This window comes from Corvus moneduloides, chromosome 2 (genome assembly GCF_009650955.1).
Source record: "Corvus moneduloides isolate bCorMon1 chromosome 2, bCorMon1.pri, whole genome shotgun sequence".
In the NCBI taxonomy this organism is placed as follows: Eukaryota; Metazoa; Chordata; class Aves; order Passeriformes; family Corvidae; genus Corvus; species Corvus moneduloides.
In genome coordinates this window covers 98,496,614-98,517,562 of record NC_045477.1, presented here as the reverse complement: position 1 = coordinate 98,517,562, position 20,949 = coordinate 98,496,614, and the positions used below count along the sequence as shown (strand labels likewise).

The 20,949-nt window shown below is 38.1% G+C and overlaps 1 protein-coding gene across 5 annotated transcripts in view; it reads left to right on the top strand.

Moving 5' to 3' along the window:
- ARHGEF7 (Rho guanine nucleotide exchange factor 7) overlaps positions 1–20,949 on the top strand; it is a 117,755-nt gene that overhangs the window by 51,533 nt on the left and 45,273 nt on the right. For 4 of the 5 annotated variants that reach the window (XM_032100545.1, XM_032100546.1, XM_032100548.1 and 1 more), the window contains 4 exons: positions 1,698–1,899; positions 10,042–10,130; positions 16,641–16,735; positions 17,005–17,100. In XM_032100545.1, the coding sequence (XP_031956436.1) occupies positions 1,698–1,899; positions 10,042–10,130; positions 16,641–16,735; positions 17,005–17,100 (482 nt within the window). Of the gene's footprint in view, positions 1–1,697; positions 1,900–10,041; positions 10,131–14,161; positions 14,228–16,183; positions 16,187–16,640; positions 16,736–17,004; positions 17,101–20,949 lie in introns of those variants that run through there. The other variant, XM_032100549.1, reaches the window with a different exon arrangement.

Genomic DNA, 20,949 nt, shown 5'->3' with positions numbered 1-20,949 from the left:
TGGATCCCTGAAGTAATCAGAGTTTTCAGTATTTCTATCACTTTGGTGATCTGAGTTGCTCTCTGCAAAGTTAGAGCAGAGAAGTGCAAGAAGGAAGGAAAGTGAGCTAGCAGCCAAATCCAGGAAATTCCTAGTTTGGTTTTGTTGCTGTAGATGATCAGTTTGGAACTGTTCTCACCAAGTTTGTACTCATTTCCTCTGCTGGAAAGCCATAGTGGCAGAGCATAGGGATTGTAGTTGATGTCACTGTGCAATGTTTCTGCTTATTTTGTGGCTTTTTTACCGTTTACTAAAACAAAACATTTTTTCTTGTTGAGCAGAGTGGATGAAAGCACATAATGTACAAGCAGAGGACTAAGGCAGAGGCACTTGTTGGAAAATGTGCAGATCTAATTGTCAAACACTGGGACTTACACTATTTTGGGGTTTTCTGCATGTTTTCAAAGTTGTGTTTGCCCTCATTTTCCTGTAGTTTCTCAGCCACTAACTCTGATGAAAGTTATATTGAGTTGTGATACAATAACATGATTACTTGGGTTATAAATTAAGCTGATGTGTTGTAAGATCCTAGTGACAACATGCAGTCTTTTGATAATCTCAATTATATAGGCAACATATAGGTGAAATTCTTCTACCTGGATACTGACTAGGACTGCTTACACAGTTGTTTTCTCACTAAGTTACTTTGTTAGCTGTACAGGTACTGATCCTTAGTTATGATAGAGACAAACATGATTTGTAGTGCTATTCTCTCAGTTCCAGTCCGATGTATTTAAAGTTGTCCGAGTATTGCACTTTTTTAGCATAAAGGTTTGCCCAAACTCTCATGAAAATATTTGAATGGTACAGATACCTAAAATTGACATGCAAGGACAAAATGCTGAATTTGAACATCATTAATTCTAAAGACTTATTAGTTACTTCTAAGAACATTCAGATGTTAGGACAGAGTGATAACCTGCCTTCACATCTGTGGTAGGAGATGAGCATGCATACACAGTGTTACATGGACAGCTGCAAGTCTGACATGCTTCAGGCTTCCAGCTTTGCTAACCTTGAGAGAAATTATTTGGGAGTACTTATTCAAGGTAAGTTGCATGACTCTTTTGTGGGTTTTGTGAAAGAACACTGTCTTTCTTCATTGGCAGGCCATGGAGACTTGCACCTTCAGCTGTGGAAGCCTCCAACCTGATCTGTTACAGGAAAAAAGAAAAGAAAAAGGTTTTGAGCTGCAAACTCTATGTATATCCAGAATTAAATTAAACCCAACTCAGTTTCTCCCTCCTTGCAGCACAGAAAGTTTTAGGAAAAAACTCTAATGTAAAGCCTTTGTTTCTTTGTAGTTGTCAAAGGCAGTTCCAACTTATGCTGGTTATAGAAAATGTATATGTTTTCTTTATTTTCTTTTTGTGAGAGCAATAATTATTCTCATTTTAGCTCTGTTGACCCCTTCTGATTTGAAGGGCTGTAATAAGTAAAATATATACTCCCATGGCTGAAAAAAATCTATAGACTAAAAATGACAGAAATACTAGAAATGCCAAATCACTCCTTATAAAGGCTTTTGAGTGAGAACGTGTGGGGACTGTTGCGTGTGGAGTAAGGACTATTTCCATTTTATGGATATTTCTGTTTTGCTCATGGAAATATTGCTTAAGTCTCTAATGATTGTTTTATTCTTTGCTTTCTCTTACTAGGACATGACAGATAACGGCAACCATCAGTTGGTGGTGAGAGCCAAATTTAATTTTCAACAGACAAATGAAGATGAACTTTCTTTTTCAAAAGGCGATATTATTCATGTTACAAGAGTGGAAGAAGGAGGCTGGTGGGAAGGAGCTTTAAATGGAAAAACAGGGTGGTTTCCAAGTAACTACGTACGAGAAATAAAATCAAATGGTGAGTTTTGAAGGGGAGAGCATATTGACAGAAATTCTTGCATTGGATAGAGGTTGATGGTTGGTTGATTCATTAAAACTTCTAATGCTTTTTGTTTAGGCTTGACTTTTTTTACTGAATGTTGTTGACAGCAATCACTAATGCTCAGGAACTTGCTCTTCCCCACCCCAGTTCACTATACAGAGTGCTCAGAGGCTTCTGAATTAGCAGTAAGCATGCAGAAATCTCCCCATTCTGTTTGCTTGTCTGTCACGTTTGGGCTGCTCTCACTTCCTTGGTCTGACTTCCTAGAATATAGAATTTGCTTTCAGATGCTGATATACTTTGAATTGGTGCTTTAAGTTTAAATAGTGAGAGATTTCCTTCAAAAACAACAACAAAAAAAAACGAACAAGAAAAAACCCCCAAACCAACCAAAAAATTACTCAACACATCCCATTACGTAGAACTAAACAACTGCAGGAAAGAAACCCAATTCTATCAAAATCAACTTTTGAAAAATAATGTGTTTGTGATTTTTCTTTTTCTTTCTTGTTCATATGCCTTCAGCTTTTCTTCATACAGGCTTCATTCTTTCACTGAAGTTTTGAGCTTTATACAGTGGAAGTGCCTTCTGTAAATGTTATCTGAATATCGGAAATAACATTCCTTTTTAATCCACTAAGACGTTGCTGTGGGTGACATAATTTCTCTGTCTTCTTTATTTCACTTTTTTACTCTGTGTCTTTCCTTGTCTCAGCTTATTTTCAGAGATTAGGGATAAGCCTGGTAGGATAAAATTACCCAGGGTCTCCAGAAGGCTTTACCACTCTTTCCTTTGTCACAGCTCCAGTGAAAACACACATCTTTTGGGACTGTGCTAAAGTCATCGGCATGGCTTTTAAATTTTTTTTTTCTCCATTATGAGGCAGCTATTCAGATGCTTGATTGCAAAGTGAGGTTGTGGGAGCAAAACTCTATTTTTAAACTTATCTTTTCTCCTTTGGCCGCATCCTCTTATTTTCTTCCTTGATTTACTATCTTGTCTGTTGCTGCAAAATGCTGGTCTTAGATCTGCAGCTTCATTGTCCTTTTCTACCATATTCTCTCAGGCATAGTCACAATGTAAGACTCAGCTTTAATGTTCTTTAGAGATCTCTCAGATGCAGCTTATCCTGAGAAACAATTCTTGAAGCCTGTTTCTGATTTGTACTGTTGTAGCATCAGCCATGATGACTGTCTTGTCCCATTGTTATTCATTTAAATCATTGCTGCAGAGATCTTGTTTGGATTTCATCAGTTTTGATCTCTTCCAACTCCTGGACCGGAACGTGGGTAAGCAGTTAGGCTCCGGAGTAGAAATGCTTTAAGAGTGAACATGCAAGAACCAGAAGTTGCCAGTAACTGGAGTTAAGTGATTCTTGTTTTATTAAGAACCCTGTACTTTGGTGAAGTAACTCTTCTGAGTAGGAAGAGACAACAAGCTGTAGTGCCAAGGTTAGTACCAAGTGCAGTCTGATGCTTGTGACTCCTTGCAACCCCGTCTGTTCCCTGGAGCTGACATGGTTTTTGCTTCTTACCCTCAGAAGAATTTTCTCCCAAGTCCTTTTCCCTCCACTGTATAGGTGTATTCTCTCTGCCAGAACAGTTTACCCCTTCTGTCTTCTCCGCATTCTTGGAGTGCTGTCTCATATGTTCAGTTTCTTCTATGGAAGTTTCTTCTGTATGTGCCGATGCTTTTGTTCTTCTCAGGAAGCTTAGTTCATTGAGTATTACAAAGTTGAAATGACTGAGCTGTAGCTCAGTAGCTTTCTCTGTTTTCCTCTTGCATTTTAAAATTACTGTGTTTGGCTTTTCCCAGTACTTTATGGAACTTCATTTGTCCTCTCTGGTTTCAGATATGGATATAGCTAGTTCTCTTACTATCAGATCAGCACAACAGGTACTGTGTAATTTATCAAAATAGTAATTTTAAACTGCTTTTATGCATTCGTAGGTATATGTTTTAGTTGTCTGAAGTTGACTTTTTTTATGAGGAGGATGGGGGAGGTAGAGGGAAGGATGACATACCGAGAGCTGCTTAGTGTGTTATTAACTGTGGGGTTGCAGATTAGCTTTACTCCTTCATGTATCTATGCATGCTAGGGAATGCTTTGTTGCTACTACCCTTATGACCATGTTAGTTGTATTTCAAATGGTGACCTGACTTCTCCTACTTACTTTTCCTTCTTTTTCTGTTTGTGGTTAGTGTATATATTTGTGATACTTGCTCCATATCAGTTTGCATCTACTTTTTCTATTCTTTCATTGACATGCTGCTAATTTTTAAAGCACTCTTGATTAAGGTCTCTATAAAAAGTTGTTCATCCTGGACATCTCATCTGTTTTCAAAATACTCTTTAAAGTGTTCTAGCATTAAGAGTATGATTCTACCCATCTGTCTTCTCTGAAAGGTAGCTGAAAATACTGCAAATAGTTAGAAATTCTGTTCAGGATGATGCATTATATGGAGAGCTCCCAGGACATGCCTAAATAAGCTCCTGGGTTTGACTTAATTAAATCCCCTCAGTCTGCTGAAACCTGACTTCTACAAATTGAGTAAAAGAAGAAATGAGTGAAGTTATTTATGCATGTGTGTTTTTGTTTTAATTCTCACAAGCTTTGTAGGCATTAGATGTTTAGATAAATGGATTTTTGCTCTAAATGAAAATCCTCTAGTGTAAAAAAATGGTAGATATGTAATCTTAGCTTGTAGGGTGGCTCTGAAGTTAGATATTCCAGGAAGGAAAGAGAAAGATGTGTGGGAATGGAACTGCCTTTACCCACATTGATTTCTTAAAGATTTTAGAGGAAAAGTAAACTGCATTACATAAATTACACAAGCAGAGGATATCACATGATAGAGGTATTTCACAGTAGTTGTGCCCTGGTTGTAACTTGTTTGTTTAGCTGTGCCAGAGTGATTAGAGTTAGCACACAATGCTAATACATGAGGTGAGATGCGAATGGTTGTAGGACACACACTGAGACTATTGAGCAAAGCACAGCATTTAGTTTTCTTAGCCTGCACAATAATTCTTTTGGGGGAAAATGAATTTGGTTGAGATGAAAAACTGGTTTTGTTTTGCTTTTGAGTGTATGTTTATTCTGTCCCCCTCCCTAATCCAAGGGGGAAAAAGCGGATTTGTTTAAAGTTGTGATAGTTATGATCAAACATGTAAATATAAAAAGAAAAGTGTTTTCTATTCAAGTGTGTGCCTACACTGTGAGCTTCAAAAAAAAATAGTCCATTTCTCTCTCCCTCCCCCCTGTGCCTATGTTTCCACTTCCATTTTCAAACCCTGTAACATCTTACCTTTGATCGCTAGTCAGGAAGTACTTCGAAATGAAAGGATTTTGTTTTCATCCTGTTCTACTGTTACATGTGACAGAGGGTAAAAGATTAATAATGTGTAAACTTGTTAAAATATTTGACAGCATGGCCTTATTGAGGTTTTTTTTGCTTAAATAAAATGAAGCAGGAGGGGGTGAAGATGTAGGTGGTGTCTTGTCCATTACACTGCTGCTTCTGTCTCACACGGTAGTTAGACAGATTTGGAGACCTACTTTTGAGGGTTCCCTTGCAATGAAGAGTGGTTAGCCAGAATGGGATGCACTTACTTAGCTACTGTCAGATGTTAATCAGATTTTTGAAAAAAAAAAAAATCACATGATCAGTTGCTGAGTTTTAGCCAAGCATAATCCCTTTAAATGGCATGAGATTATGCAGGAGGGAATATAGCTTTGTAAAAACTACATTTGATACGTCACAAACTTCATTCTAATTCTTTGCAGAAGTTAACATATCGTTACTGCCCTAGCCTCTGTTACGCTTTCTTGACAGTTGTTAGTATCAGGCCCAGTGCAAATTACAGTGATAGTGTTTCTTTTGGTTTGATGTTAAAAAAACAAAATCAGTGTGGGGAAAAGGTCAGAATATAGTGGAGAAGTAGAGTGTCAGCTGTTTCCATCCTGTGGTGTGTGAGGGAAGGAGAGATTACACTTTTAGCTTTGGAGAAAAAAAAAAAAAAAGGAAAGGAAAAAATAACTAAAACTCTATTAAGAATGTTAGTTTTTCTCTCTCCAACCACATACACTCAGAGGAGTATTTTGTTCTCTTGTCAAGTGTAACTCTACAGGCGTAAATAAAACAGAGGTTGGGGCCAGTGAATGCTCTTGGAGCAGAAGCATTGGTAGTGTCCATATTGCAGTGTGGAGCCCTGCAGCAGTGCCTGAGCCATCTTGAGAACTGGGAATGAGTTCAGGTCTGCCCTCCTGATGCTGGACTTGAACTGATTACTCTAGGAAAATGGAGCTTGCTTGTAGCACTTCACTGATAGGGACCACATAGCTTTTGGTATCCCCGTTGGCACATCTTTCCTCCGCTAATGTAGGATGAAATAGCCCAAATCAGATATTTTTATCTTTTTATCTAGATTACGCACCACAGCGTAGTAATCGCAGAAACGTGCAAGGTGTTCTTGTAGCAGTAGGGTCAAAGTGCTCTATTAAAGTATGTTCTGAAGGGAATAAATACTTTATGGAGTAGCATGAAGTAAAGTGTTGTCTGAAAATGAATATGGCATAAACTGAAGACATGACAGAGAGAGAATGTGGGAATGTCAAGTAATTTGAAGGCGTGTAAGATAAAATAGAAAGAAACAATATTGGGAAGGATTGGGTAAATTGTCTTTTTACAGCCAGTTAGTAGACATTTGTAAAGAATAAGATAACTTCATTTTAGGCAGTTTGTGGCATCTTATGTACACTTAGGGAAAGGTTATAGAAGCAGTTGCTTCCACTGAGGATAATTATTTGCTGGAAGAATAATGTTAAAAAGCCTGTGCTACCCTCATTCTCCACCCAAAGATGATCTGTTTAGTGAACTCTACCTGGTTTATCACTAGCCACTGGACACATCAATGCATTATCAAGTGTAGCTGAGGGCAGTTGAATGCAATGCTTCACTCATGAGAGAAATGGACAGTGGTAACTTAGCTCTTGGTTTCAGTCACCAGTGGGATACCATCTCTTCCCGTACTTGAGCAGATGCCTGTTTGCTTTGGATTTGATCATTTGCTGAGCCATGTTTGTTGTGCTTTCAGTGCTAATATAAGGGATACACATTGTGACTGGGGAGATGGGAAAACCTTCTGTGTGGGAAAAGCTGGTGTCTGGCTCAGGTCGCTCTCTTCCAGTGCTTTGAGAAACAGAGCTTCTATGGAGTGCTAGGGTTCTGGTGATGTTTCAGAAACCTATGGACTTTATAGACATAAAGACATAGTGTGCTGAATGGGGGTGGCACCTCCTTGAAATGTTTAATGAAATATGCTCTGTTTGCAAAAGTACTCTAATGTTCTATTACCAAGGATAATAAATGACACTTAATTTAGCATAAACAAAGAAAGTGATTTCTTATGTGCAAGATCAGGATTTTCTTCTGTGTAATGCATTGTGCAATAAGCTAATTGCTACAAGACTGTTTCTTATTCCTCCTTATGCAGCAAGGCACTGCTTGGAGGCAGAATACCAGACATGATAGACAGCTGGACTAATTTGCTGTGTCTCATTCTGTGTCTCTACAGTAGAGATGATGGCCTTTACATTTTAAAAGCTAAATGTTGATTATCACTGTTCAGGCAAAATGATATGAATGTGTGATTCTTTTTTTCTGTCCTGTCTTTGAATTTGGACATGTACATGTCTTTGATGGTTAACTGAATCAGCTGAGCAGCTGGCAATATAAATGACTCTACATTTCAGCAAAAAAATCTCCCACTTTCTTCAGCAGCTTAAGGGAAGAGAGGTATTTTTGCACCCTTTAAGGTAACAAAGATCCAGAATTCTGTGATCAGCCAACTTAGCAATGATCAGACATCTGTATTATGATAAATTCAGTGACAAGTATTTACTTTTATCCTTAAATGACTCTGGTTTCTCCTTTCATGCTTTTTGGCACATGATAATAAACCTTTAGATATTTAGTGAACCTGAAGGTCACTATAAATTGTATGGTAAGTCCAAGAGCTTCCACAGAGAATGAAAGCAAATTACCAAGTTTGTGAGAATGACATAATTTTCATCATTCAGTACAAAGAAAAAAAATTTAATTGTCCCATAAAGAGTAGTATTAGAGATGAATATATAAATGAGTAGCCATACATACGATATGATTTTAGGTTCTTTCACATTGAGTGTTTGATGGCAAATCTGCTGGAGTTTACAGCTTCGTTCTAAGGGGGTGGGAGGAGTCTTGTCATTTGGAATTACTCTGCTGTATAGCAGAGCATGTATGTACTGCAGGGCTGGTGGCTGAGTGCATTAGTGTTCCCAGCTGGATAACTGCTGGGTCTAATAATTTTTGTGCTGTCTGTCAGCTTAGAGCTGATGTGGGGTGTGTAGGCAGGGGATATTAACCAGAAGGTTTTTACTGTCATCCCTGAATGTGTAAGGAAAATATTTTTTTTTTTTTTTTGCTCATGTTTGGTAGTTTTAAGACTAGATTTTATTTTTAGATTTGCTTCTTTGAGGGGAGTTTCAGTGCAATACAGAGCAAATCCCCTTAAAGATACTTGCATTTGTGTGCTCCTGGGGCCTGAGCTGCTGTTCAGGGGCTGTTAGCTAAAGCCTCTGTCCCACTGGCCTGCCAGGCTGTCCTGGTACTGGAGGTGAAAGGGTGACCTGCACCTGGAGTCAGCTTGCTTGGGATGGCATCATTTATGGGCTGCAGCTGGGCAGCCTGAGGAAGCACTTAATTGCTCAGGAGAGGCTGGTATCACCGGGAGTGTTCTGCTTATGACCGTGCTTCCCTGGTCAGCTCTGTGGTCCATGGGAATTTTCTATAGCTGGCCCTTAGCTTGGCTTACTGGGCTTCTCCTGGAGAGGTGTTTGAGGCTTGCATAATTTATTCTTAGCCTGGGGTATCAGGTAAACTAGAGTTAAATTATTCATATATCTTTATTAAAATGTGTTTGGGACAGGAGCTTGCTTTTAAAGTAAATTAAGAACCTTCAGTAGGTATGTTTTGATGATGCTTTTTTGGTTTTGTTTGGGGCAGTTCAGCTGACAATTTGCTGGTTTGTAGTTTGGATGCAAATTACTCAAATGCTTATTTGATATTTGCATATTAGACAAGCCTGATTATTTAAAAAACAAAGAAAAATAAACCAACTAAAACATAATGTCTTGATAAACATAGACTCACATACATTCTCAGTTGGTTGAGTGCACAGTCAAGTGTGAGAGATCAAGAAGAGATGCTGTAAATCTTGCTGTTTCTTCAGGATGCAGCATGTTGCTTTTGATTTTCTCTCGTGTTTGCTCCTCTGTGATTGGCTTAGAGGAGTGGTAGTGATGGGAGGGAAGACTTTAGGAGTGTGTTTTCCCTGCCTCTCTGTTCTGGGCTGGCACTTGGGTAACTCTCGGGACTGGTGTTTTGATCTTGCAGATTAATGTTGTCCTTCTAGGAAGAGCATGCATTACTGAGGGATAGATTCCCTATGGGATTATAGGAAGGATTTATCATTATGAAGAACCCTGTTCTCAAGTGCATAAGCATTTTTATTCTATACTTCATTAATAGCAAAAGAGAGTTTGTTTTAAAAGATTATTTTCTAGGCATAAGGTAAGTCACTGATAAAGTGTTTTGAATCTCTGTTTCAAGACTGAATGTAATGTCTCATCTCTGGAATGTTCAGCTTTTAATTGGTCACTTGCTTTCACAGAGTTCATTAAATTGATATTGATACTACTTTTGTTTGAAAGTGCATATATAGTTTGGAAATGCCTGCTACTGATTTTTTTTTTTCTTTTTTTTTTAATTGCAGTCTATGACAATATTTTATTTTTAAAAAATAATTTTGGAGAAGCAGATTTTATTAACTGACTTTCTGGTTCCAGGAAAAAGAATGGGAGTTTTACTACTTGCCTTCACTGGGGCAGAGTTTCATTTGTTGTGAACATATTGAGTCTTTACCATTAATTTCAAGTACAGTTACGTATGTTTCTCGGTGAAGCACCATTTCCACAGTATCTTATTAGAAATACTTTAAAGCAGTTTGTTTGACCTCTAGTGTAGAGCTGTGAAATTGCACCCCATTGACCCGAAAATATCTTATATTTCAGAAAAACCAGTCTCCCCCAAATCAGGTACGTTGAAGAGTCCACCTAAAGGCTTTGATACATCTGCAATTAACAAAAGTTATTACAATGTGGTGAGTGATCATTTTTTCCTCCATGTGAGCTGTTATATACAGTAGAATGCCATTTTATTAAATGCTCTTATCTTCATTAAAAAAAGGCAGTCTTGCCAGGAAGTCTCAAAACTAGATAGGGGTATTGGTGGATTCTCATATAAACAAGATCATTATTAGTTTAATAGAATATCACACATGTGGATTCTTAAACATGGTGCAAAATTATTGTCTAAAGTAAGTGAATGATCGGCATTTATGTAATATTATGCTCATTTTACTTGTTTTGCTAGTTGTTAATTTCCCTTTTCTCTCCCATCCCCTACATGTGCCATCAATGTTCCCCAGTCTCTATAAATTACTGAAGTTCTGCTGTGTTAAAATGATTAAGAATATCTTAGTCCTTTTTGTTGAATAAGAGATTGTTTCAAAATGTTCAATTTTCTTCCTTTGTATTTATGCTTGTAAATCAACTCTGTTGCTAACTTAGGGAACCTCTCTCCCTTACACGGGTGGATAGATTTCACAGCAAGGCAGTACAGCCAGAGTGTGCCTTTAACACACCCCCAAGAATTCTTAACCAGGAATTCTAGCACTCAGACCTCTTTAGTAGATGCATGTAAGAAACATGTCCAGCTTTAAGTGTGTTGGAACCATGTTGGGAATCGTTTATTTGAGTAGATCATTGGGAAGCAAAAAAGCATCTTACTGTTTTTGTTAAGCACTGCTCCCTGCTGGTGTAAAACCAAACCACAACCTTTCTTTCCCTTTTCTTTCAAGCAGCTGTCATGGGTTTTCATTTTATATATCAGTTTTTAAAAAGCATCATAAAGTATAATTTTCTGCTTTCATCTTCTGTGGTTGTGGCATGAATAGCACCTGGAAGAACAGAGGTGTTTTGTCTATAATCCCTAATTGAAAGCTACGAAGCAACCTCCTGCTCCTCCATCAGGCTTGGTTCCTGCCTCTGCCAGTAGCTGCAATTCTGTGGTGAAGGGAGGGCTGCAGTTTTTTGGCTACTGCATCCCACAACTGCTAGCCACAATGGAAAGCACCTGTGCGGGCACACCCTTCTTTCAAACTGCAGGAAGTAATGGTCTCACTGTGGGATACCCAGTGACAAAACAGTGGATTGGTTTCATTTATTTTTTTTTCACTGTATCTATTTTATAGTCTTTTATTTTTCTGAAGCTGTTGTAGTGTATAGAAGCAAATTGTTGTTTTGATGTTCAGACATGATTTTCAATGCAAGTAAACTGAAGTGAATGCAGGACAGGACAGGATTTAGTTCCTTCACCTGGTAGGAGACTGGTCTTACTTACACTTAATCTGTATCTATATTGAGTTTTTAATCAAAATAGATTGGCAGCTATCTTGAACATCAGTCCTTTAGATTTGGGGGTTTGGTTTAATTAATTAATTTATTTACTTATATAAAGTAATTGGTAAATACATGCCTCTTTTACAATTTTATATTAATTTTTTCCTCATGGATCTTAGCACGATGAAAAGTAAAAGTTTCAGCTGTTTAGTTTGGACTTAGCTAAAACTTCAGTTTGACTCTGACCAAAATGAATTGAATCTTGTGGTGGCATGTTTTACTTTGTAAGAGTAACATCGGCAATTTGAGAGGTGATAGTATACTTCAGTGAAAATTATGGAAAGTAAATGTTGAATTTGTTCAGGCACCTAAGCTATAATATACCCTACAATTTTGAAATATTACCTTTAGTTTGTGATTTTTATAATTGTTCCCTGGATAACCTGTTAAAATCGTGGAGGCTCAAGCTACTATACTTTGGGAAATACAGCTATAGGTAGCTTTTAAAGTTGTTTAATTAAAAAACAAACAGAAAACCACCAAACCCTAGTGACCATCATATACCTACTCCTAGAATTAGTTTATTGTTCATCTTGCTTAGGTGCAGCTTTCTTGGTGCACTTAACCTGTTATAATGAGATGCCAACTGTTTTGACTGCTAGTTACTTACTAACTGTTGATGACATTGCAGGGGGTGAAAATGACCAGTTCATAATAATATGCAGATATGTTGTAAGACCCTAGAGTGCTGTTCTTAAGTCTGTCTGCAATGAATTGGATAATTGCCTTGTTTTCACATTTTTCAACAGTGTGGCAAATACCCCTACTTTTTTTTTAACTCGCTGTTTCATTCTTCTGGTTTAGAAAATGAGAGGCTGTGCTGTAGCGTGCCCGTTGTTTCAGAGAAGTAAGACAGTAATGCTGTGTCTGAAAACTAAATTAGACATGTTGACATTTAGATTTTCTTGGAATACATTGTGTGCTTCTGATGGCAATATGTCTATAAAATATTTTCAATTATTATTAAATATGTATGATTTTTAATGTTTTACATGTAGATAGGACAAACAGCAAACCTGTTCACTGAAGTGAAACCTCAGTTTAACCTCTGAGTTGAGTTTTTGTTTTCTGTCTTAATACATAAGCTGCAGACATGAGACTTCCCTGTGCTATATGACATCAGTCTGTACTGATAATAAAATTGAGGAAAAAGCAGAAGAGCTCCAAAAAAACTTTTGGCAACTGGTAGCTGAAAGGATGTAGCTCGAGCGAAGGAGTAAATGTTAAAAATCTGTGTTAAAGGCTCTCTTGACAAACCAAGCTTGAAATTGTGACTGGTACTCTGGCACCACATAATATTTTTGAGTTGTGGCTGTCCCCACATGGGGATGTGTTGAGACCCTATAACCCTCGTGGGTATTTATTGCTGTTTCCCCTAGGGAGCGTTTTGGGCAGGCAGCACCTCAGGGTACATCTGATGAACTGAGGACAAAATCAAAGGCAGTTCAGAAAGTGGTAGGAGAGGTTCCCTTTCTGGGAGGAGGGCTGGCATAGGCCAAGGGAAGGGTGCTTAATGTGAGGAGGAGACTGCTTTCCCTTCTTTCCTCTGCTCTTTGCCCCCTTATAAACATGTTCTTTGTTACTGTGGATTCACAGCTCCTTCTGGAGTTTGTGAGACATATCACATGCCTTCTAGTCTCAGTGTGCTTAATTAATTGCTCCTTGTACTACGTGTTGCTGAGAAGACAGACATTTGTTATATATGTACATTTGGCCTGGTTCAGGAATTCAGGTTAGTAGAGAATGCAGAGGTTTTGTCCTACATAAAATGGCACAAATCTACAGTAGTGTGTAATATGAAGCTTTTTAATGTAGAAGTAATTTAGTAGCCTATTACTGAAGAAGTGGCTGTATTGTTGCATGTTATTCCCTGAAGACAGAGCAGGCAATACTCTGAGTTTTATTTTTTCTTGAGATCCCTTGAGAATTTATAACTTTGTATCCAAAATAAAATTAGGTTCTCTCCATTTACAGTTGCTTTGAGATTAGGTAGCTGTTCTAAAAGCAGGTGAAGAAATAGGCAAATTTCTCCACAGTTACCAGTATTTGGATGACCTTGTTTCCTTTTAAGTATTTGAGAAGTAGTGGAAAATAAACTCTCCTTTTGAGGCCGTGCTTTTAAAGTTGGATCAAGTTGTCTACTGAAGTTCATGTAAGTTTCTGAGGACCCTCAAGATATGGTGTACTTGTGCAGTGCTTTACACTGCCCCTCTCAAAGGCTTGTTTTAAGGAGTTCATTGTGCAAATTCTCGTGATCCAGGAAAATTACATACTGATCACCATTTTGCTCAACTGTGTGATATTTTGGTTGACTGCCATACTACTATGATAAAATATGAATGTGCTACAAGATCATACCCAAGTGTATCTCTGAACTCTGCCTTTTCTCCCATTGATTTGGAAGGCGATAATCTTCATGTGGGTCATTTTAAATCCATTTTTGGGTAGTAGTTATGGCCTTAAGGAGATGGCTGAGGTTTTGTGTGACAGAATAGTTAACCATGCTTGAATTTTCCACGCCATGTGATTGAGAGAGCTGGTGCTGTGTGAGCTCAGTTGTCTGTGCCTGCCATTCATCAGTGTTACGGACTGCAAAAGCTGCCACTTCAATGCTGCTCTTTTGGTCCTCGGTCGTATCTGTGCAAATGTTGTGGTGGAGTTGTGGAAACAAGGTCTTCGAGGTCTCATGGGGTTGTGCAGCAGCCAGAATGTGCAGAGAGCAGGAAAGGGAAGAAAGGTGATTATTGGATCATGCGGATGAGATGTGGATATGAGGAATGTAAGGGATTTCTGGTGCCAAAATACCGAATTGCAGTACTGACTACTTGTCACTTCAAAGCACAGTCCAAGAGTTTAATCATCATAGCTTCTCAGTGAGGTAGGTAAGTCAAGCTGGAATAATGCAAGATATCACAGAAATTATGTTTTAGAGCTATGTAAGCAAGGTTATTCTTTAAAAAATATATTCAAAGTGGAAAAAAAAAAGTTGTATGCAGTGGAAACTGTACTTGTAAAAAGAAAGGGTGATAGATTTAATGTGTTCTGGGCACTGTTTAAACTCCATATATCTCGAGTACTGTATAGCACTGTGAACTACTGGAATAGTAGTAAGTAGTAGTAAGTGCATCTGGTACTCTGCACAGGTTTTGTAGCATAGTTTTATTTACAGTGACATTAATTTTCCTCTTTCCACTAATTGTCAGGTTGCTAATTCTAGTTTTTTAAGGTTTCTTCTTATTACCTCCCCCTGCCCTTAAGTCTTTTTCTTCCAATCCCATGCTTTCCATATGGCAAAGAAAATCCTCAAAGAAAAATCCAAACCAGCGCAAGGAAAATAATGAGGTGTGTCCAACATGAAACTAGTTTTATTTCAAGCTTTTCAGACAGCTGTTTATAGCACAGAATGGAAGTAGTCTTTGAGAAAATGGGGCAGTGGTGCAGTCTTTCAAGATCTCTAGCAAATTTGTTGATTTTTATCTTTCAGTATCTTTTAATACTGTTTAGTTCTTCATCAGGACACTGTGGTTTTGTCCCTGACTTTCAGTCTCCTTTTCCCTACTAATTTTTCCTGCCACTGTAATGACTTGGGCTGGGAGATTTTTGTGGAAAAAACCATATTGAAAAAGATTGGTCTTGCACTTAGTTTTGAACCTCATGGATCCCAAGTACTTTTGTATCACCATTTGAACTATTTGCTTTCTCTGTTTTATATATACAAAAGAGAATATGGGGGTTAGTTAATACTATGATTGGCAGAGATATTTTATTTCCCTGGTCTAAACAGTCAGAAAAACCCCTTAGCTTTTTTAAAATGTGTGCTCATATTGTACTTTATGCTGTAATTTCCTAGTTAGTAGCCATAACTTTCCCTGTGACATTCTTCTGTCACAGTGTTTAGCAGAGAATGGAGACATTTTAATCTTCAGTTCAGGATTCAGACTTGCAACAAAAGAATGAACTCAAAAATGGTTTCTCTCTCTCTCTCCCCAAATGAATAGAAGCATTCAAGGAATATGCAGAATCAATGACACCAATGAAAGGAGCAGTGAATTCTTCATTGACATACTGAACTATTTAAAGTTATTTCATCAGGTTTGCATTTAGGAATGAATGGCTTTTTTTCCTTCCTAAGAAAGAGTATTGACTACAACAGTGAATAATGCACTCAATTACAGTTGTTCCTATAAATGCTGAAATGAGATATTGCTGTAGGCTTGACAAATATGGCATGTAACAAAATGAGGTTTGTGGTGTGGCTTATGACCAGTGAATAGCAATAAGTTTTTGAAGTTCAGCTCTGTTCACTGAACTGCATTTAATTCTGATGATTCTCTTGCTAAATAACTTTTTGGAGGCAAAAAATAATTTGCCTTCTAAGAGCGGAGTAGAACCTGATGTGATTATATTGGAGGATATCCTAAAGCAGGTTCCCAAGAGATGGCCCAGTAAAATATTTTCCTGTACATACCTGGAGTTATTCTAGTTGTTCGATTTATATTCAACCAAAACCCAAGTGTGTGCTGTATTTTATAAATACCAGGTTTTGCATCAATCTACTGTAATTTTCTTATGGTAGTGTACTCCCAGTGTGAAGTTAGGCAGCACTATTTAAAAAGAACGTAATAGTGTTGGTAAATGAAATTGGAAATGACTTGATCTTTGTAAATCTGTTAATATTCAAGTGTTCTAGCAGGTTGTTTAGTGCATCTAAACACTCCACTAGCAGCATTAGTTGTAATGTGTTGTAATTGAGCCTGAGAAAATGATGCTGTTTGTTTCCCTCACAACTTCTATTGTGCTTTACCATCCTCTGATCTGTGACTGTTCTGAACTACATAGGAGGAATAATTACCCCTGGCTTTGGAAGAAAGCTCTGTGTAATTCAAATTTTGCAATAAAATGTGTAGTGACTGTTAGCTTACCTTTTTTTTTTGTGTATGGCTAAAGGATGGCTCATCATGTGTGTAGTGTTTATTTTCCCTGTGAATTTCATAGATATATAGTATTCAGTGTTTTCTTGCTGGTATTTGCATTTTTAATGTAGGGACTCTCATTTAAGTTTTTCTCATGCTAAATAAATTTTAGTATGCTTTAAAACTGGTATTGATATATCTTAAAAAGTACCAATTAGCAGTTGTCGTTTATTGTAGGTGCTACAAAATATACTAGAAACAGAAAATGAATATGCTAAGGAGCTACAAACAATGCTTTCAAACTACCTGCGACCATTACAAGCCAGTGAAAAGTATGTGAGTTTTAAATTAAGCTTGAGATTTCTCATATATTGGGGAGGGTTAACATGGTCAAAATGTCAATGTCAGTGTGAATTTACCTCTGTGGACTGTGTGATTCTTGAGGCAGGGTTTACTTTTATTCAGTTTGCTTGCTGACTGAAAGAGTCTGGTCCTTGATCTAAGAGCCAGCAAGCATTTTCTTTTCATGCAATAGATAGTATTAATGCACAGTTAGTCAATAGCTGCAAACCTAAACATGTTTTATTTGCTTTGGCTCCAGGTTAACCTTGACAAATACTTCATACTTAATGGGAAACCTGGAAGAAATAAGTTCTTTCCAGCAAATGCTTGTACAGTCTTTAGAAGAATGCACCAAGTAAGTACCATGCATACTGGATAGAGTAAAATTCTAACATGCAAATATCTTCTATTACTTTACTTGTTGCATCTTTTGTTGAGCATAGATTTTTTTTTTCTCTCACTTCAAGAGTTGTTGCCAGAGCAGTACAGTAATAGATGTTTGGGGAATATATTGATTGTTTGTACAGATATATATTGGCCCTAGTATGCAATTGCAAAGGTAGAAATTTTGATACAGTTTAAAAGAAATTATGAATTTTCATGATGCAGTTCCATACCAGTAGGGAAGTGGTGGTTTTGGTTTTGGGGGCATGAATTTTAAGTATTTGCTTCAAAGTAAGAGAATGAAAAAAAGAGTAGAGGAACCTTATGTGATGGTGGAACAGTGGAGAAGGAGGTAAGTGACTGGGATGAGGGACACTGTTAGAGAATGCTTGTGCTTGGTATTCTTCTGGCCTGAACAAAGGTGGTTATCAAAGTGTGCTGGAAGAGGTCTGCAGGACAGGCAGAAAGAGCAACCTGAATTAAATAGAACCCCTCAATTCTTGTCCTGTACCATATAGGAAGTGTGGAGCACAGAAAGAAGGGGATGAAGACACTTGTCCTCCTTCCATAATTTAGGCTGAAGTGATAATTTGGTATTTTTCAGCTTGTTACCTCAGCACTTGGGTGTGTAAGAAAGAAGGTGACCATATTGCATTTGGGTTGTCCTAACAATTTCCTGAAATTCCCCTGAAAGTGTAATTTATGTTCCTAACCTCAGCTGTGTAATTTTCCTTGCCTATATTCTAGTTTTGTCTGCTCACATGGTGAGCTAAGGCAACTTCCTAATCCAAATTTTCTTGGTTTCTGCCAAGTTATTAATTTGAATTGCTACTGAGGGCTTAGACAAGTTTCAGTTTGCTGTGAGAACAAATTACTGTCTTGGATGGAGGAGAAAATACCTCTTTTGGCAACAGTGAGCTTTAGATCACCTCAAGTATGTCTTGTTTTGACCTCTCCCTCTTCTCCCCTGAGCTGCTCTGTATGAAGAAGCAGCCTGGTCATGAAAAAGTATAAGCTGCATCTCCACTAGGCAGGAACATATGCCTGTTATGGTTGCTGACTTCAGATCCCATGCCCTCCTACCACCTGCCTTCTGTCCCTCTCTCCTGCCTCTAAACAACTTAGACCAGAGAGAGGGGAAGGGAGGATGGGGTGTAGTTCAGATGGCAATTCAGCAGTGTAATGGAAACATTTTTGAAGTGGTCTGTCTCTCATGCTGTGAGAAAGAATCATATTCATTCTGGCAAGTTTGACTTGATCAGTTAAATGTCTAAATCTCTGTCCATTTGTCAACATACTCAAATGTTTCCTTTTTTTTCTTGTCACTGCTCTTTGTTGTCTTATTTGCTTTTTACCATGATTTTGTTTCTTGGTGTCAGAAGTTAGGGAAATTAAATACTTTGCGTGGAACAGACTGTCGTCTTTTAAAACTTTTTTTTAAGGTAGCCTTAAAAATGAGAGGAGAAGAGTATATACCTTTAAACAAATATTAATGCAAACTTCTTTTTAACCTGGAGTGTCAGTTAATGTGATATCACTGTGGAGCTTCAAGCTCAGAAAGCTCCATTAATAACTCTGCTTGGCTCTCTTAAAGCACCTTTTCATAGTGTCCTTTATTTCTTCTTTTTGCTAAGTGAAATGTTGCTGTGTAATAAACTAGGAACATACTGGATACTGGTAGGTAGGCAGAGAAAGTGATACCCTAAAATTACTGAAGCATTATTGCAAACATTTTGTCTTATTTTCATTTCATAAATATGCTCATCATGCCGAGTTGTATTTTCAGTTTAATTTTCATCATAGCACATTAACTTGAGCCTACGGCATCCTTCTGTTTGGAATCTAATCCATTAATCCATCATGTAGAAGAATGCTTGCTCTGCTGTGTGGTTTTTTTTTGGTTTTTTTTTTTTTTTTTGGTCATTTTGCCATGGTTTTTTGGCTGGTGAACCTGTTCTGTAAACAGACTAGCTCCAGGGCTGAAAATAGATTTATCACTTTATTTTATTTTTGGCAGAGAGTTTATAGTTCCATTATTGAGGCACTTCATATTGCAGCATCCAGTGTGGTGTTTTATTCTAACTTGACATGTCAGAATGACCAAATGCTGTTGTCCTGCCAATTGTAATGCTGCCAGCCTGCCTTGCTTGACAAATTCCTTTTCTTGGGCATGAAAGTTGAATGCTTTTTGAATTCCACACCCACCTTGAGACAGTTTGTCATTTGAGTTTTCTCTTTAACAGATCCTGGTATGTACTTCAGTGGCAGAAGCTTTCCTATGCTTTCCTCCTTTTTGCCTGCACCACTTTGGCTTATTTAATCCTTGTGGTGTTAAACTTTTTGGGGTTTTTTTTTCAGAACATATGTCATCGTAGTGGGTTCTTTGTGTGTTTCAGGGGAAAAAGTTGTTTGGATATGGTTTGGGTTTAGTTGTGTGCCACCCTCTCACCCTGCCCACAGCCTTGAAGGTCTTCTGGTTCATTGCTAAAGGTTTGTCCTCTTTGAACTTGTCCAGGTTGGGGTTATTTCCACCTTTGTAACTTCTCTTCTTAGTTTACCAAACGGAAGTGGCACATGGAGTAAATCTAACTAGCACTGAGTGAGAATATTCTGGCTGATAGGCTTCAAAGGTGCTTTTTTTGGCTGATCAGCTTCCAGTGCATTTGGTTCATGGATGGAAAAGAACTGTAGAACACAAGGCAGAGAGATGCCGTTGGAGTCTTCAGTTGTGAAAGAGCAGATTTCTGACAGTGAAACGGAGTGAGAGTCCTCCGTGCTCTGGTCTCTTGAAGACAAAAAGTGGTCCAGTGCTCTAGGTCTCATTCCAGGTCTGTGGTCCTGTGCCATAGATCAGTTCTGCAGCAGTTCACACAGCAGAAGAGCTCTGCAAACAAAGTCAGTGTCCATCAGGTGATCTCTGGCCTGATCGAAGTGATCTCTGTTGGAAGTGTTGCTCTGTGGGTATTTTTGTAGCAGGAGGTTGAACCTGATTTGATCGCCTGCTCCAGAAAAGGTTCTTCCATTCACCTGGAAGTAGCAGCTGTCAGTCTATGGCTGCACTTCTCAGTAGGGAGTGGGACGCATGATGTACAGGCTGGCTGGTGATGCCAGCCTGCATGGACTGCTACATATAATCTCCTCTGTAGCAAATTGAAGTCTTTTACATAGTATACAGACTTACCTCCTTGCCCTGTAACAGCCATAGCTGGGGTTTATCCTCTCTTACCCTCATGTCCCTGCTCTTGCAGTCACAGTGACTGTGTTGTCTTGTTTTGTGTTTAAATGCGAGCAGATTCTTCGTGTTTGGGGATGATCCTGAAATGGAATGGAATTTTAAAAAAAACCACAAAACAGGCAAGAGGCCAGAGTGTGAGGGGGAGACTATTTAAGTATAATACAAAACTCATTAGTATTTCAGGTTTGGTTTTGGAGTGCAGATGCAAACTAAGTCTGTTAAGTCCCAGTATCATCCTTTACATTTGGTCATCATGAGTATCAACAGAAATAAGGCTATGAATACTAAGGGAATTTGAATGCAGTATCTTTAGATATCCTGAAACAAATGTGCATAGTAACTGATGTCTGAGAGCTAAGACAATTAGACAATTAGTGAAAGGTGTGGTAGTGAAGAGGGTGAAAATCAGACTGAAGGATTGGGAATAAGTTGAAGAGTGCCTCAATTTGTGCAAACGGTAGCTCAGAAAGTTGCAAAGTGGCCCCTTATATCAGTAACCTTGTTAACTGTGAAGCCTCAGGAGAAAACCTCTAATCTTATGTTTTTTCACAAACAGCACTCTTTGGAGTCATTAATCACAATTGT